The 18,351-nt window shown below is 39.4% G+C and overlaps 1 protein-coding gene across 3 annotated transcripts in view; it reads right to left on the bottom strand.

Annotated features, from left to right (window-relative positions):
• The window catches only part of TENM2 (teneurin transmembrane protein 2), an 832,723-nt gene that overhangs the window by 330,672 nt on the left and 483,700 nt on the right, over nt 1–18,351 (bottom strand). For all 3 annotated transcript variants that reach the window (XM_043521038.1, XM_037906816.2, XM_043521040.1), the window contains one exon: nt 10,138–10,347. In XM_043521038.1, the coding sequence (XP_043376973.1) occupies nt 10,138–10,347 (210 nt within the window). The remainder of the gene's footprint in view (nt 1–10,137; nt 10,348–18,351) is intronic.

The following is an 18,351-nucleotide window of genomic DNA, read 5'->3' as shown; positions in this document are numbered from 1 at the left end:
AAATAGAGGCATCAAGTTCAAAGCCTGCTCTAAATAATACAACTTTGTTGTTCACTTATGAATTATTTTGCCACTTGATCCCTCAAGTTTTCAATCCTAATCAGTTTCGGGATAGAAGAAACGTAAGTACAGGTTACAACCACCACCATCTCAATTCATAATATTTTAAGTAGGTATTGTCCCTTTTTGGTTCTGTGTATTTATTGATTTACCAAATGGCTAGACCTGACCTGAGCATCAGAAGAACTGGTTAAAAAATGGGAAAAGAGCTCAGCTCGTAAAGATCTCTGTGCTGTTATAGCAACATGGTATCTCATATAAATGCAACAAACAGAAAGACAGCTACTGCAGCAGAGAGAGAGAGCAACATGTAAAACGATATCCTTAGCATGGACGGGGAAGGGGAGGGAGCTGAATGGCAAGGCGTCCTAGGTAGATAGAAAAGGCCACTGAAACAAAATTAAGCTTAGGAACTGTGAATAAGTGTACCATTACGACAGATGTGAAGAAAACACGGAATCCAATCAAATGGAACAGACTGAAATGCAATTTCAGTTGAGTGTGAATGCCATAAAATGCATTGTGGAAATATTTGGGGAGCTGCACAAAGAAATAGTATTTTTCCCTCCACTTTCATGTCGATATATTTGAAAAGTAGGTATTTGCTGAAGCCAATAATTCACAATTTATACCAACATTCACATCCTCAGCTTTCTATGTTACAATTGGGTGGGAGGAGGAGTATGAATTGTCTAATTGTAAAAGGAGCTGTGATATTTTTGCTGAGATATTAAAAACAAGAGAGAAAGAACCGGTCATCTTAGTTTTAAAATTTAACGTAAAGAATGGCTCCAAAGAGTAACAGAAAACTAACTGATCATCTCTCTATTTTATTGTTGGGTTCCCATAGTTGAGCATTTCACTGATAGCATTGGTTCAACTCCAAGATATCTTATTAGAAATAATAATTGTTTTCTAGTAAAAACAGAACACTAGCAGAAAACCTTAATTTTACTTATAATCCTTTCCTAACCATTCCAGGATCACGAGTGTACAAATGTCCTACTCTATGCGCCTCAGTGCAAACACCAGAAATAATACATCTGCAATGATCACACTTTATGTAAGGGTACATACATAAAAAGTTTTTGAAGATTAACAAATGTTTAATAGAGTTTATATTCATATTACAGACATGAGTACTATGTGATGCAGATGTTTATAAGCACAAAAGAATAAGGTATTACAGATGGTTATAAGAAGCCTATTAACCTATTTAACTCTATAACTATGCATAACAATTGATTAACCATTTATTAACAGTACTCATATCCTGGTACAGTTGCACAATGCAACTGCTGGACTGTCTCACTTGTCTGGTACTTAACTGAAGTTCAAATAGGTAAAATAAATTGGTGGGTCTCTCAGCATAAAACTGACAAAGATCAAATGACCATGGAGACTGAACTATTTTCTCACTTATTAGAAGTGGCATCAGACAGCAGGGGTAAGGCATAATGGAAGGGGTGAAGCTTGGAAAGCTGGCACTGCCACTGTCTTTGCTGAACTTCCTCTATTGCTAAAGAGAGGCTGCAGTTCTCCAAAGGTGCCAATTCATAATGTTTTACAAGTATGAAACAAACAAACAAAAAGATTTAAGAAACACAAACAAGGAATCTTTGAAAGTCACTATAACTCTCAAGAGCATAATTTGATTAAAATAACGTCATCAGGACCTATTGTCAATTTTAGGTTCTTTCTTAATGTAATATAGCTGGTTTTGTTACCTTACCACCTTCTACTTGTGACTTGTTCAACCATTTGTTTAGATGTTATGATTATGAGTTCATAAATTAATAACTATATTGTTTCTGCAATACTGAACGTCTGAATTCAAGTCTAATGGCTGGAATTCACAGATCTGCTGGCATCATCAACTGATTTTACACAGTTTAGCAGCAGCAGCAACAGTATCAGTAGTAACTGCAGCATAAAGGAGCCAATTGTAAAGGCTGAAAAACAACTTTTAAATGTGAATGCAGAAACATGCCCTGTGCAGCTTCTCCAGTTCTAATGCCAATCTAACACCGTTTTAAAATGGGAAAAAACCTTGTCTGTGCTCAGGAGCACAGGGGAGTTAGATAGTGCCCCCAAATTAAAGAGATGGAAAAGTAATGAATTACAACTAAAGTACAGAAAATTCCCTTTTGAGGATATACCTGATAAATATATAAATCCAGCTCAAAACAATATCCACAGAAAGTCATTAGATCCTGAGTCCTCCTTGGTAGCAGCTACAGTTTTCTAAACACATATAGCTGACAAAATGTAATAAGTTTAAGTTTCTACCCCATCTCATCTACCCTAAAGAAAGAAAACATGAAAGCTGGATACCCTCCCCTACATATTGCCAACTATTTCCTGAGAAGAAAATGCTTTTTGGGTTCACTTTCTCCATATTGATCATTCACTGCACAATTCTTCAAGTTAGTTTAGCTCTTTATTATTTCTGGGGCAGCACACAGCAGGCACCAGTGGGAAGTGAAACAAAACAAAAACAACCTGTAGTTTTGGGACCCCAAATTAACAGGAAATGAGCATTTTTTAATTTGAATATAGAAATTGAAATGTTCAGTCTTCAATTCCCATTGCTGTAAAATACTGAGAGAAAATGCTTGCTTGTGGTATTTCAATTTGAAATCAAGAGCATTCAATGCTGTTTCTCAAGGTATTTTTACTGATATATCATATGGGACTGAGCATTAAATGCATAGATTGGAAACTACACATAGGATTGATTTTTTTTAAAAAAAAGAACGTGTCTCTGCCGGCATGGAGCCTTACCTGCCTCAGCTAGTCACTGACTGATCTTAGGCACTGTATTGGTGATGCCTAAAATGAAGCCTTCCACGCTACTCAGATTCTAGGAATAAAGGTCATTGACATCTTAATCCAGGCACCTGGCAATTAGATGCACAAGCATGAAGGGGTTCAGAGCCACAACTATCCTTCCGTGGCTGACTTCTCCACTCCAGTGGCCAGGAAGGGAGCTCAAGACGGACCAAATTAAAATGAAAAAGGAAAGTAACAGTGGAGAGGAGAGGCAACACAACAGTAGGGTTGCCAACTTTCTACTTGCACAAAACCGAACACCCTTGCCCCGCCCCCTGCCCCCTCTCCAAGGCCCCACCTCTGCTCACTCCATTCCCCTCCCCCCCATCGCTCGCTCTCCCCACCCTCACTCACTCACTCATTTTCACCAGGCTGGCTCAGGGGGTTGGGGTGCTGGAGGGGGTGAGGGCTCTGGCTGAGGGTGCAGGCTCCGGGGTGGGGCCAGAAATGAAGAGTTCAGGGTGGGGGGGGGCTCCCAGCTGAGGCAGGGGGTTGGGATGCGGGGGTGGTGGTGAGGGCTCGGGCTAGGGGTACGGGCTCTGGGGTGGGGCTGGGGATGGGAGGTTTGGGGTGTAGGAGGATGCTCCGGGCTGGGACCGAGGGGTTTGGAGGACAAGAGGGGGATCAGGTCTGGGGCAGGGGGTTGGGGTGCAGGGGGAGTGAGTCTGGGGATGAGGGGTTTGGAGGGCAGGAGGGGGATCAGGACTGGGGCAGGGAGTTGGGGCATGGGAGGGGGTGAGGGGTGCAGGGCTCTGGGCAGCACTTACCTCAGGCAGCTCCTGGAAGCAGCAACATGTCCCCCCTCCAGCTCCTACACGGAGGTGGGCCAGACTGCTCTGCGCACTGCCCCATCTGTAGGTGCTGCCCCCGCAGCTCCCTTTGGCTGCCGTTCCCCGCCAATGGGAGCTGCGGAGCTGGCGCTTGGGGCAGGGGCAGCGTGCGGAGCCCCCTGATTTCCCCTACATCTAAGAGCCAGAGCGGGGACATGCCACTGCTTCCCGGAGCTGCAGGGAGCCTGCCTTAGCCCCACTGTGCCACCGACCAGACTTTTAATGGCCCATCAGCAATGCTGACCAGAGCCACCAGGGTCTCTTTTCTACTGGGTATTCCAGTCGAAAACTGGACACCTGGTAATCCTACATGACAGTGATCAGGAGGAGGGCTCTCAGGAAGGGTAAACTTTTCTTGAAATGGTCTGAGGATGAGTCTTGAGGCCCTGTGTGTCTCTCCATAGGCCTCACAAGAAAGTTACTTTGAATTAGAGTGGAACTATATTTCACTAGTTTGGTTAGTCACCAATGAGGAGTCCTATGAGATTAGAGAGTCATGGGGAGAAAGCAGGCATAGACACCACCTGGGTGTGGTACTGAAAGATGCCATTATAGAGCTAAATTAATAAGTAAGTTTTGTGGAAGGTCAGCCTTAGTACCAAATGCTGAATGTTTGCCTTTCACAGCTCCAAGATCTACATCTTTTCCATGAGTGATGCAGATGGTTGACAGTAAGAATTTTATGCTGGATTGGCCCCATAACTTTCAAGCACCAATGTTTGTTTCCAAGGAGATTATATATTTTTTCTTTTAAAAATTGACCCGTGCATTCTATTTTAAAAAGTGCCAGGGGATCTTTAATACCATCAGTATTGAGTCCAGTTTAATACAGAAGAATAGTTCCTCTAGCAATCCAGCAGCCACTGAAATCATGCTGGGATGGATATGCATGCCTAAGTTTCTTATCTACAGTTTAAACCGATGTCCTTCTGGCAAAAAGATAAAGGTGCTACCTACCGAGTTACCCAAACCCTTTTATTTAGTCTTTTAAATAACACGAAGTCAATCCTTTGTGGAAAAAAGTAAGCTAAGGATTCAGGATTTTTCTTGTTGCTACTTTATTTTCTACTATGTAAGCCGGTAGATACAGAAACTACTTTTCCATTCAGTGGGGGGTGATACTTCACTGTCTGTGGGAGACTTCATTATTTTTCTGTGGGATTCTTTTTTTTTTTTTTTTTTTGAAGATGACTTCTCCCATAGGGTTTTAAATTATACTATTGGATACTAGAGGCATCTGTTTACATAACTCTGAACTGTAGAAGGTCAGAAAGCAGACTGCTTTGAACACTCCTAGAAGAGAATCTGGACTAAGACCTTCAGGGGTGATGTAATAATAAAAAATCCCAGATTCCTTCAGAGCAATGCTTTGTATCCACTGGAACAGACTGCTGTAAAAGGTAGTTTATGAGGATTTGAACCCAAATATCTAAATATGAAGCCCTGCTGTATTTTGTAGTACCTCTTGGTACCTTGCTGAGGAAGGTAGATCCTTTTAACTAGGCATTCACACAGCATTATAGTATATGTTTCACATTCCACATGTGTAATCATATCAAACTTGGGTCATGTTAATAAGATTTTTGTTACTGTTTATTTTGAGTTTAACACAGAACCAAGACCCTTTGAGAGTAAGGTCAAAACCAATGAGTTAAATAATTTATGTTAACATACTCCATAACAACTGCACATTTCAACTCCCTGTTGTTGTCCCCCCAGACACAATGGCACCTGTGAAAAAGCAAAGTTCTTTCTTCTAGGCTATGTCCAGAATGCTTTGTGAATGTATACTCTTACATTGGGCCAAATGCTTTATATTAGTTCATCCGTGTCAAAAGATACATAAACACTGAAAAATTGGGCCAAATTCTGCTTTCATTTAGATTCCTGTAAACCACTGGAAAACAGCTCAGAGCAAATGAAGAACAGAATTCAGTCTCAGGGCTTGGTAAAATTTCTAGTTTCACCCTATTCTCAAATTCAAAATACTTTATGCAGACAAAAAGAAATTAACATTGCATTTGCTTTCATATAATCTATAGGATTCAGAGGCTTCAAAATGAAAGTATAGTCCTGGATCTTAAATAAGGCTCTAATTAACTATCCATTGAAACAAAATGTATCATTCAAGAGGTTACTCATTTCAGAAAAAAATAAATTGTATCCAGGGGTATGTTAGTTATACTGAAAACAGAAAACACAAACTTCTCTTTTTCTGGGGTTGATGTTCAAATAGCAGTAAATCTTAATTTGACAAGAAAAAATGAGTGTCGGTAACTTAAAATCTATCCTGTTTATCTATGAAATATACAGCCTATGAACAGATAACCACTACTGTCCATTTTTGACTACACACATCAAAATAATATTTTCATTAGATAAGGGTCATTTCTAAACATAATCACAAAAAAGCACATCCTGTGTCTATATAACAAAAGAAAATGAGCCTGTTTTCCATGTTAACTGTAAGAAACCATTCTAGATAGTGTAGTGACAAAACTGACCTCTTATGGAAATATTCTGCCCTCTGGTATCTTTATATGTATAAAATGCTACACATTTTTGGTCTCATTTTCCGCTATATTTGTGAGTTTTTCAAAAATATTACCAACACGTGCATCATATTCCAACAGCCTCTTGTCCTCCTTAATATATAATTCTGCTGCATAGTATATTAAGAAACAAAAACAGAAAAACGTAAGTGATGGGCGTTCAATTAAAAACAGCATAATCTCGGTTGCATATAAAATGGTTCTGCAACTGAAATCAGGTTCTAATGAGAGAAAAAAGGAATACATTTCCACATATTTTTAATTACATAGAATTTCCTCAAACACGATTTTTAATAATATATTCCATTAAGTTAACATCATATTTGAAGAAAGTGCATTTTCTGATTTCATTTTAAGCCTGATTTTGAGCAATTATAGTGTCATTGTTCCACAGTAGAAAGGTTGAATTCATTTACTGTGTGGTTATGCTAGTTATGATTGATGTCGCTTCTCCAAATGATAAACCAATCACCCCAATGATGTAATGTCATTTTAAGAGTGCTATAATCACATTTCTCTCAAACTAGAAGCTCTGATGAGTTCTAATAAAGATTTATTGTAGATTAAAGGCTTTCATAATATCAACAATGGATTGCTCATTTGATGGAAGATTAGATTAGGTAAATTTTTTTAAGCATATGCATTTTTCAAATATATCAAGAAAGGCTATCGTGAAGGGCACAGGTCAGTACATATGGATGACTATCAACTCACATCCAGGAAGACTCATCTTAACCCCATTTAGGAGTTATCCTATAATCGTAGTGTTGAGGCAAATGTAAGTATACCATCAGCCAAACAGGAGCCCCTTATTAAGTAACGTGATCAACATGAGAATTCTTCAAATTTAATATGGTCTTTTCTATGTTTATTAAGTGTTTGCATCACAGCTTTTAAAGATAAAATCTTTGTCATGCATTAATAACCAGAGATGGGCATGAATTTAGGCCCTAGATCCAAAATGCTCAGAACTTTCCAGGGGTTTAGAATCCAAACACAAATCCAGATCAAATTTTAATCTATCTCCCCTCTCTATAATGTGCTGAACTGAAACCTTGGATCCAAACAATTTAATTTGCATAGGCATTCAAAAATCAGATTATGATTCAGGTCTGAATTTTACGGCTCAGGATCATCTCTGTTTATGACATATGGTACTTTGAAAGTCTTGCAGGTAGAAAGCATCTTTGTTATTGTAACACTTAGCACTTAGCCCTGGTCTACACTAGGACTTTAGGTCGAATTTAGCAGCGTTAAATCGATGTAAACCTGCATCCGTCCACAAGATGAAGCCCTTTTTTTTGACTTAAAGGGCTCTTAAAATCGTTTTCCTTACTCCACCCCTGACAAGTGGATTAGCACTTAAATCGGCCTTGCCGGGTCGAATTTGGGGTACTGTGGACACAATTCGACAGTATTGGCCTCCGGGAGCGATCCCAGAGTGCTCCATTGTGACCACTCTGGACAGCACTCTCAACTCAGATGCACTGGCCAGGTAGACAGGAAAAGAACCGCAAACTTTTGAATCTCATTTCCTGTTTGGCCAGAGTGGCAAGCTGCAGGTGAGCATGCAGAGCTCATCAGCAGAGGTGACCATGCAGAGCTCATCAGCAGAGGGAACGGGGGCCTGACGATATGTACCCAGAACCACCCGCGACAATGTTTTAGCCCCATCAGGCATTGGGATCTCAACCCAGAATTCCAATGGGCAGCGGAGACTGCGGGAACTGTGGGATAGCTACCCACAGTGCAACACTCCATAAGTCGAAGCTTGCCTCGGTACTGTGGAAGCACTCCGCCGACTTAATGCACTTAGAGCATTTTCTGTGGAGACACACACTCGAATATATAAAAACGATTTCTAAAAAACCGACTTCTATAAATTTGACCTAATTTCGTAGTGTAGACATACCGTTAGACAAGGTGATGCTTAAGAACATGTGAGCGTTACCTATTTAAGATAAAAATTAGTATCTTCAGTATTCACTTGTACACTATAGGAAATACCTTGAATACTTATTTAGTTATTTAAGGCATCTGGAAAGTTCTGAAGAGCCCCCACAGCAAAGTAATGTTTAAAGAACCCTGCACACAGCTGTGGTCAGAATGAGGTAATAGGTAATCGCCTGTTTGTGGTACATTCAAAATTAGAAATGAAACATAATAAGCTCCCCTTTTGAGAAACCTGATATGTTATTAAAGGTGAAAATGGAACATGCTTGAAAATTGTTGTGGTGGGGCACAGAGACAAAATGCTGAGCCATACCAGCCTTTAAAAAAGCAATTCAAAACATTTTTGAGTATACTATAAAGGTACGTAGTATCAGCCCACAGCCTGAGAGCAACATGAAACATGGCCAAGGCCACCCCAAGGTTCCAGGACATAAAAGACTTGCAATGATAAATCATCATTTAAAATGAAATATAAATAGTCATTAAACCTGCAGATGCTTTTTAGTACCACATTTCTCCATTCTCCAGTCAAACATTTGGGTTCCCATGTATGACTACATCCAGGAGATGACTCTGTTGGGTGCACCAATGTGTTGTAATCTGATTTAATGCTAGTATATCTTGGTCAGCAAACTTTATAATTAAAATTTACTGGGCACGTGCATAAATACCAAAAGATCCATGCCACACAGGATTCGTAGTGTCACGCAGACCTACATCATTATAGAGAACAGAGGACCTGGGGAGAAATTGTGAGTGATCAGTAACTGCATCTTCTACTTTTTCTGTCACTTTTCTGTGTGTTCATTGGGGTTAAATGTCAAGGCTATAAGTTGTAAGTAAAACATTTTTATTAGCTAAGGGTTTTAAATGTACATTAACTACAACAGTAAGTGAATAACCTTCCAAAACAGAAGTTCAGAATAGCATCGTTAAGGAGAATTAGGGTCAAATGCGTTTTATAAAGAATATTTGAAACCTTTCCCATGCAAGAGACTAATGGTCAGACTCTGTCCTCTGAAAACTCCCACTTAAGTTTATAGGAATTACACACAGACATATCTGAATATGGTCCATATCAACTGGATGCACTTCCTTGACAAAATAACCTAACGCAAAAAATAAGTGAAGACTTGTGCGCCTAACATTTCCAAAAGTGGCCTGTGATTTTGGGTCCCTTAGCCTGAGACATCTTGAGCCTCATTTTCAGAAAGCACTGAGCATTCACAGATTCCACTGACTACAGATGGAGTCACGGCGGCTCAGCATTTCTGAAAATGGCCCTTATTGGCCCAAGATGGGCACCCAGATATTGAGGCACCAAACAGAGGCAACACAAAATCAGATCCCACTTTTGAAAACTGTGGCCTAAAATGTTTTCCAGACATAAATTAGTTGTCTGAAAACATCAATAGTTTAGTTATATGTAAGCTGACAAGCTAGGATTAGATATAATATTGAAACAAGAGCACAACACAATAACCGGTGCAGGACACACTTTCTGGTACACAGCCTCAGAATTTGCTTTACATATATCATTGATCTATAAAAATGCAAACCACTACCATTGTGTTCAGTACCTTATACACATGTCCCTTCTACAAGAGACTGCTTCAAGGCTACTACCTAGTTGAGTGAGTCATTCTCTCAGCAACAGAGATGCACTAATAGTTTTTACATGCCTTAAATCACTCTTAATATAAAAGAAATACTCTACAGTGAAATAAAGGAAAACTAAATATGATACATAGTGTTTCCCAAAAAACCGTAAATGCAATAAATTACAAAACTGTTATTTTTTCTTCATTTTCATATTTAGGAGTCAACATTTTGTATGATACAGACATATACTTGCAAACATGACACAAAAAAGGTCATAACAACATTCCATATGCTTGAAATTTCCTTACCACTGCTGGAAGCCTGTTGTGGCCCTGAACATGCTCTTAGTAGATATGAATTAGGAGAGAATTCCTCATCAGGGTTGGTGTCCATGATTTGATGGGAGGTATTGCTGTCTAGCAATGGCATCTGGCAGCTAACTGGTGGAGGATTATGGGAACTGGGTAGCTGAGCAGATGGGAGAAGGCTAGACGAGGATGTAGGTGGAATGGGACGACCTGGGAAAGAGGACACATGGATCAAAGGTCAGCAATGAGTGTAATGAAAAAATATTTTAAAAAAGTCACATTGAAACTGGTCATTAGTATATATGATTATAGTTGGGGCAGAATCAAAATACCTATTGACCACTGGTACCAACTCGCCCCTTTGTATCATATTCAAAATGATCAGCTATGTTGTGAAGTCATTCCAGGAATGTCTCCACAGCATCAGTCTGTAACTGCTTAGATGAGCTGATGCTGGATGAATGAGATACAGCTAAACAAAGGGGGGGTGGGGGGGGGGGGAGGCCTGGTTAGCCTCATTTCTATCCCATAGAAATGTCCACAAATAAGAAAGCCAAAGGCCCAGATCTTGAGAGTGCTGAGCTCCTGCATATCCCGGTCAGATCAATTTCAGCATTTGATCCAAAGAGTTTTCATACAAAAACAACCCCTTGGTTACTTACAATTTATTATAGAAAGAAAACCCCATAGAAAGCATATTCCCAGGATTAACATGCAGGTCAGGAACCCGCTTTTAAATCAAAGTAATGCTCTCCCTCAGGTTGCTTTCACAATGGGATTATGCACATGCTTAAAATTAAGCATATGTCTACCCGTCAATTTAGCGGAGTATTTATATTTCTCCTGGTCTTTATATCCGATCACTTGAGCCCAATCCAGCAAAGCTGTTAGGGTTTGATCCAGAAACCAATTAAAGTTAAAGAGAGTCTTTCCATTGATGTTAACAGGCCAATGAGATTACTCACATGTTTAAAAGTTAAGTATGTGCTTAAGTGCTTTGCAAGACTTGGGCCTTAGTGGCCAAAATGGATACATGAAGATAATCACTGGTTACACCTTATTTCTTTTCCATTTTGCAAAATCATGTAACTTCCTGTTCAGCCATTTAGAATGATCAGAACCACTTTCCACCAGCAGAAAACAGGAAAGCAATACAAAATTAAACCATTCTTCTGCCATCCTTTCTAGCTGCATGTTTACTGGGACCGGACCCGCACTAAAGGAGGAAAAAAATACAGTTCCTACAGCACCCCTGAAGAGAGAAGAGGTGAATGATAATCCTTCCATATTGAGGCAGCTAGACCCTGGAATGGCCTGGGGTATATAATCCCAGTCTCAGTCAGACAATTATCCCTTATCCCTGTAATATTTCTAGAAGTAACATTTTCAGAGGCCCTACTATGGGCAATGCAATTGCAGCATAATCAAAATGCCAATGGAATTTAAGCATGAGATATTGGAACAATATCTTTTGTAATATTTTTCTTTGTTTACATTTTTTGATGTGTGTACTCTGTGAAGCCCCCAATTTGACAAGTAATTAGGATGTTTAGTTACTTTGGATATTCCATCTACAACAATATTTCCTGTATAGTAAATTTTACTGAATTTGCTAAGCAATTTCCATGTTTTATTAGGTTACTCACATATTTTTCCTGCAACTAGGAAACATGCCAGCTGGTAAGCATTGGAAGCAAACACAGATTATGGGCCTGATATCTACTTAAGTCAATGGGAATTTAGCCACTGACTTCACTGGGAGCAAGACTGTATATAATATGTCTAAAACACAGCGATTACACTTATACTTTCTTGCTTTTGTCTGTTCTGCAGGATCCTGGACATGATTTATTAGAAGTACAGATTTCTTGCAAAAGCTGTAACAGAGGAAAACATCCAGTTGTGGCAATCATATGAAGCCATGAATTGTCCTCGCAACAGGATTTCACCAAAGGTAGAAATGGATGCAAATTTGAAATATGGACATAGCACGATCCATTGGTGACCACAGTGGGTATCAGCACAAGTAAAAAAGCACATGCAGAATTTTCTCACTAATAATGACAACTGCCTCCAATGGCCCAAATATGGGAGCTCACTGGAGTCATGGGGCAAGAGATGTATGAGTGTAGCACAGAATATATCCGTCCTGAACCTCCCTCTTAGAATGTTTTTGCTACCGGTGCCCATCAATACTACTGAAGACATGGGACAGTGATAAGTATAATCAATGTGAATTACCTCATTCCCTTCAATGAAATTATACTATTGTGAGAAATGGGCCATAACTAGGAGTTATGAGACAGTGGAGTATTATAAGGGAATCCTTAACACATAACCCAGACTCCATTGTGTGAATGAAGAGACTGAGCCATTTCTGCATCTCTGCCCAGGAATACTGTAGATATGTATAATGGGCAAGTCAAATTTGCAGGAGCGATAAGGCTGAATGTGGGTTTGGTCAACCGCAATTCCACACCCTCTCAGTCCCACTTCTTCCTAGTCCCATCTTCCAGGTACAGAATCTCCCTCCCCACCCACCGTGCACTCTTTTCTTCAACTCTTGAGTCCTGATCGTTCCCCCAAAGTGAGGCAGCTCAGCCCACCCCAACATACAGCTGGCTGAAATCAGGTGCATAGGGCCTCACTCCCTGCCTTTGAGTCACTGCACCATCCCCTTCTCTGACAACAGGACTCATATGCCCAAGATCTTGCCTTAGTCTAATCCTCCAAACACTGACAGATGGGTGACAGAATATTCTTTTCATTGTCCATAATGACTATGTCTGTTTGAGGGAAGGGGGAGGGAGCCAGTACAAGACGACCTGCATGCCTGATTTTGGAAGGAATAAAAATGGTTTGTGTTTGGTGAGTTAGAGAAATTGTTCCAGAACAGTTTATCCATGTGGAAATGGGACCTCTGCGACGCTGCCGAGGTCAGTGAGGCATAGGAAGATATGCTGCATATGTGCTAGCAACAAACATTAAAGACACAAGAAGACTATGTTAGATGGTGCACCCTCATTTTCAACATTTCTAAAAATACAGCAATGAAGAAAATGTACAATTTGAGCATTTGGTTTTGGTGTTTTTGCATCATGAAGCCCTAGCTTTCTTTATTGTACAGTAATACCTACGGAAGCTCCCCAGTGGTACACACCAAATTGCAGAAGGAACTTTATGCATATGACATGATTGTGCAGCTTCAAACTGCTTTTCTGCTTAAATTATGTAAGTGTGCAGATATCAACCTTAACATTACATAAGTTATGAAATAATGTAATTATTATTTATATTATAATAGTGCCCCAGGACCCAACTGAGACTGGAGCACCACTGAGCTATGCACTGTACAAATATAAGAGGTGAAAATGTTGCTACCCCAAAGAGTTTACAGTCTAAATGGGCAAGACAGACCCTAAAAGGTGGAAGGAGAAAAGAGTGAATACAAAACAATGCACTGCATGTCAACAAAAAGAGTATCAGAAAGAAATATAAATTCAGTGTACAAAGAGAGAGTTATGGCGATTATTAACAGCTGACTCCAACCAATCCCCACTGATCTGGAAACATGAATTGTAACAATATTTAGAACTTTTGCTCTTTTTTTTTTTTTTGCATTCATAACACCTTACACACATTTGATAATTAATCAATCTTCACAAGAGTCCCGGGAGATACACAGGTAAATATTACCTTTTTTTTTTAATAGATGGGGAAACTGAGAAAAAGAAAAATTAAGTGACATGCTCATGAGCAAATACTGAGTCAATGTCTAAAGTAGAATTAGCACTTGGGAGTTCTTTATGCCCAGCTCCATTAGACACTACACTTCTCTCTAAAAAGAGTTCTGGAATTTGCAGAAGATGAGCTAAAAGCAATGCGACATTGCTCTAACAGGCTGTTTATGTTTCTCCATGCATTTTTGTGTTTCTTTCATAAAAATAACGCACACACAAAACTGTTATGTGATTTGCTTTCACCTTTAGCATGTAGTACGGGCATAAACAAACACAAGTTAATGTGAAAAGAACTAGACTTTATAGCAGTGACCAGTCACCACCTTGCTAGCCCTAGACCTTTTCACTAACCTAATCCAGGAAATACCTGTAATACCGATAACAAGATTCAACATCATCAAATTTGTACAGAATTAATATAGCATATATCCTAAACTTTCAAGGAAAATGAGTGAGCAGAATTGGCTTCTAATTATTTCTCTGCAACATTCCGTTGGGAACAAGCAGCTGGTTTGAGATTTGACACACCTCAGACAGGAATGTGACACTGTATATAGTGTGTACAACGAATTCTCACACATACTGGGTCTATTTCAACACTACATGTGAGATGAAAGGAAGAGAGAAGACTTTTCATATTTTTAAAATCTGCATATGCTGTACCATATGGGAATAGAGTCTTGTATTATACCAAAGGTTATTTTATAGGAGTGTGAGGGGTGTGTTTGTGTTTATGTTTTTGGTCAAGACAAACTCATGCCAACAAAACATATTTATTCAATAGTGGTAATGCCTCAAATTTATGTGGGTCAGCTCAACTGAATGCCAATCAAATCTTTACATTACAACACGCCATCATGTATTTTGCATATGAAACATATGTTACAGAAAAATATTTAATATTTTAGAGAGCTTTTAACAAATATATTGGTACTTTTAAAAAAATCCCTTCTCCTAGAAAGTCAGACATTAGAAGGAGAAACGAAAAATATAATTAATCTAGTTCTCATTTGTAGCTCAGAAAAAGTGGGTGATGCCAAATTTTTTGACATAAAGTTCCATATTGATGAGAAGGATATTTATTTTATTTGGGGGCAGGTTGTTTAATTTAAAAAAGGCAGCAATATGAAGCAGCACAGGGATGGAAAATTAGAGTACGTATCAGGGGAAATAGATTAGTGGGCAGAATATAAGTGAGGCAGTCAAAGGCCATGATAACAATTTACTTGTTAGAACATTTTCTTAAAATAGAGGTAATGGGCCCATTCATCTGTACTGTATCCCAGTAAATTGGCCAAATATATTCATATTTTTGTACCATGTAAAAATATTATATTTCTTACAGAGACAGAGATTGAACCCTGGGTCTTTTTAGAGACCTGTTTATTCAACACACAGAAGAGAGACACAGAGTTAGTGAGAGTACAGTGCTCTAAAGATGGCCAAGTGATCAATTCGGCTCTCTCTGATGTCAATTGTAGTTTTGCTATTAACGTCAACAGGAGGCTGCTCATGCCCCCAAATTTTTTCATCCCACGATGAATCATAAATTATGAATTTGTATAAAACATCTTTTTAGAAAGACTATCACCTTTTATGATTTAATAATGATAAACAGAGTATGAAGCTTATTTTATTTGTAACTTTGCATTCTTGGGCTTTTCCCATTTGAAGAATCTCATTTATGGGGTTAACAAATGAGCTGTCTCCCCAGGTTTTTGCTGCACCAGTACATGTATGTCCAACATATTACACAAAGACTTCTTGTAGTTAAACAGCATATCTTCTCTGAAAAATTACACTTAGAAAGACATCAAGAAATTAGCCTACCATAGCTTAGGGCATTTATAAACAAAATGAGATTTCCAGTAGCTTTATAAAACTGGTAATCTTCATAATCGAGAGGTTGTGACATACCTAATTTGTACTTATCTAAAATGCGATCTTTCCATATACAGGATAAACATGGATGGTCCACATCATTTACATATTGTATCATACACAAATACAACCAAATGCACGTCTTTTACTGAATCCAGCGATCTTTGTTGTATGGTCTGTTTCTGAGGACCAGGACACAAATATACATGATATTCTTTTCCTATATGTAGGTCAAAATGAAACTGCACAGACTTTACTGCACAGGATGGACAATAGGATGGGAAATTTTCACATCAGTATTTCTTAAATGATCAATTCGATAACACCTCATGGGAAACCAAAGGATAAATGCAGACAGCCAGGGAACTGGAAAGGTACCCAATGGGAGAGTAGAATATTTTCAGAGGGGAAAGAAGATGAGATATTTCCATTATAATTGACACCATAATAATAAAGACAGCTGAATATAGTGGCAAACATTCAAATGTTGACATTCAGTCATTGAATATAACATGCATTTCTGTGGAAATACAGATACTCCCTATACTTTGTACCCACATGTGGTGCTACTGTAATGGAAATTACTTTCAAACAGCAAATGCCAATGTCTTACTGGCAACTACCACATTCATCAAGCAGTAGTATGGAAGGAGGCCTCTGGACATCAAGTAGTAGTATGGAGGGTATCTGTGGTGGACAATTTTGGCCTACAACTAGAGGTGATTTAAATAACAAAGGAAGCTTACCCTACCTTTTCCTGAGCAAGTACACATAGAATTGACACAATAAATAGGAAGCTACGTGAAAATATTGGCAAAGTCCCCATTTCCGTGAATCGTATGTTTTTCTTCTTCTTCTATGAGCACGGTTAAGGGACATGCACTGCATTCTGGCTCCAATTCAAAGCCAGCCTAATTGAAGCACCTACACTGTCAGCAATGTTAATGTCACTTTAAAAAGTGTGAAATGTTGCTAAATGTGTCAGGAAACAATTAGATAACATAAGATGCATGTTTTTGCAGTGCACAGCAATATATATTATGCAGGCAGCAGATAAATGTGAAAATTTCCTGAGGTACAGCACATTCAGCAGACTCTCCGCCATTCTTTAACTGAGTAGCTGTTTTGCATGAATAAGCTGTGTTTCAAATACTTGTGAAAAGCAGGATTTTTCTATGATTGGCGACTTTCAAGCTGGGCACTCTTAAGAAAAGTCCAATTCAATAAATTAAATATGTACTGTCAAAATTGGCCCTAGGAACATAAGTTTTCTGAGCCCTGGTGATGAAATTAGAATGGTTACCAGAAAATAAAAAGTCTTCTTTCTGGTTTAGTAGCACCAGCCTCCATTTTTATAACTGAAACAGCATTTGCTCTTTATATACACTCAAAAGAGGCCAGCCTGGAGAACCAGGAAATAAGGGCTCTCACATGGGAGTGCCTGGGTTTGAATCCTCACATTCTCGTTCGCTCCTGAAGCTGACTAATATGTCCTTTCAGTTCCCAGGAGAAAGGTGAGACATTGCGCAATAGTAAGCCTGTTGGTTTGTCAGCAGCAGCAATAATTTACCTCTAAAGAGAACTTGATTAAGCCCTCTTTGTCACATACTTCACAACCTGCCAAGACTAGAGAAGGGTCTAAAATGAGGTATACAAGCAAAGTAGGGAAGAAAATTTTAAATGATTATGAGACATCAATTTCTTTAGCATCAGTGACACTTCCTATCATTTAAATTTCATAATACAGCTTTTAATGACGCGAACAAGTCTGAAAATAAGAGAGAGAAGACAGGAGTGAATCAGGATTTAAAGCAAGGGGTAGCTGAGAGGTATGACAGAGGAAAGTTACTTTAAATGTTTCTAAATCTCCAATCTCTTAAAGTAGCACACTGGCAAAAACAGTCAAACTAAGAGAAATATTTTTAGTGTGACCACTGTGCACATGAAAGAAGAAATAAGGTCTTTATAAGAGGAGACAGTCTGATGTGGAATCCAGTCCTATCCAAACTCCAGATTTATCGATGTCCCTAGGGCCTAGGGGTTTAGATGCCTAAACAGACACATAACCACTTAAATCCACCACATAGACGCCACTGACATTTTCAGATCTTCAGCTCAGGCACTGCCTAACCCCTCCTAGGTGCCTAAGACCTCTAAATTTCTGGGGATCAGCATTTTCAAAGCAGCCAAAGCACTGCTGTCACACCCCACAGCTAATGAGCTGCTCAAGATGAAGCTAGGCAGGGGAATTCCTATCCTGCCAGCAAGGCCCAATTCTGGAGGCATGACCTGAGCACACTTAAGACCTGACACTCAGCAGACCTGCAGCAGGAAGGCCAGATCCAGGCTATCAATAGGTGGATGGGCAGCACAGCATCTGCACAAACACAACTAGGAGCACAGGTGAATGTAGCATGGGTGTCAGAGAGGTTTTGAGCATAAGCAAGGAGGAGAGAGAGAAAGACAGTTTTGGATACTATGGCATAGACTACTTAAGCAGCTGATCTGGCTTAGGTTCCTAACACCAGGAGAGGGCTCACAGCTGAGGATCCTGAGTGGACAGAGGCACTTACCTCTGGCACGACAGCCAGGT

Source organism: Chelonia mydas, chromosome 8, assembly GCF_015237465.2.
Source record: "Chelonia mydas isolate rCheMyd1 chromosome 8, rCheMyd1.pri.v2, whole genome shotgun sequence".
In the NCBI taxonomy this organism is placed as follows: Eukaryota; Metazoa; Chordata; order Testudines; family Cheloniidae; genus Chelonia; species Chelonia mydas.
This window is presented reverse-complemented; position numbering and strand designations above follow the sequence as displayed.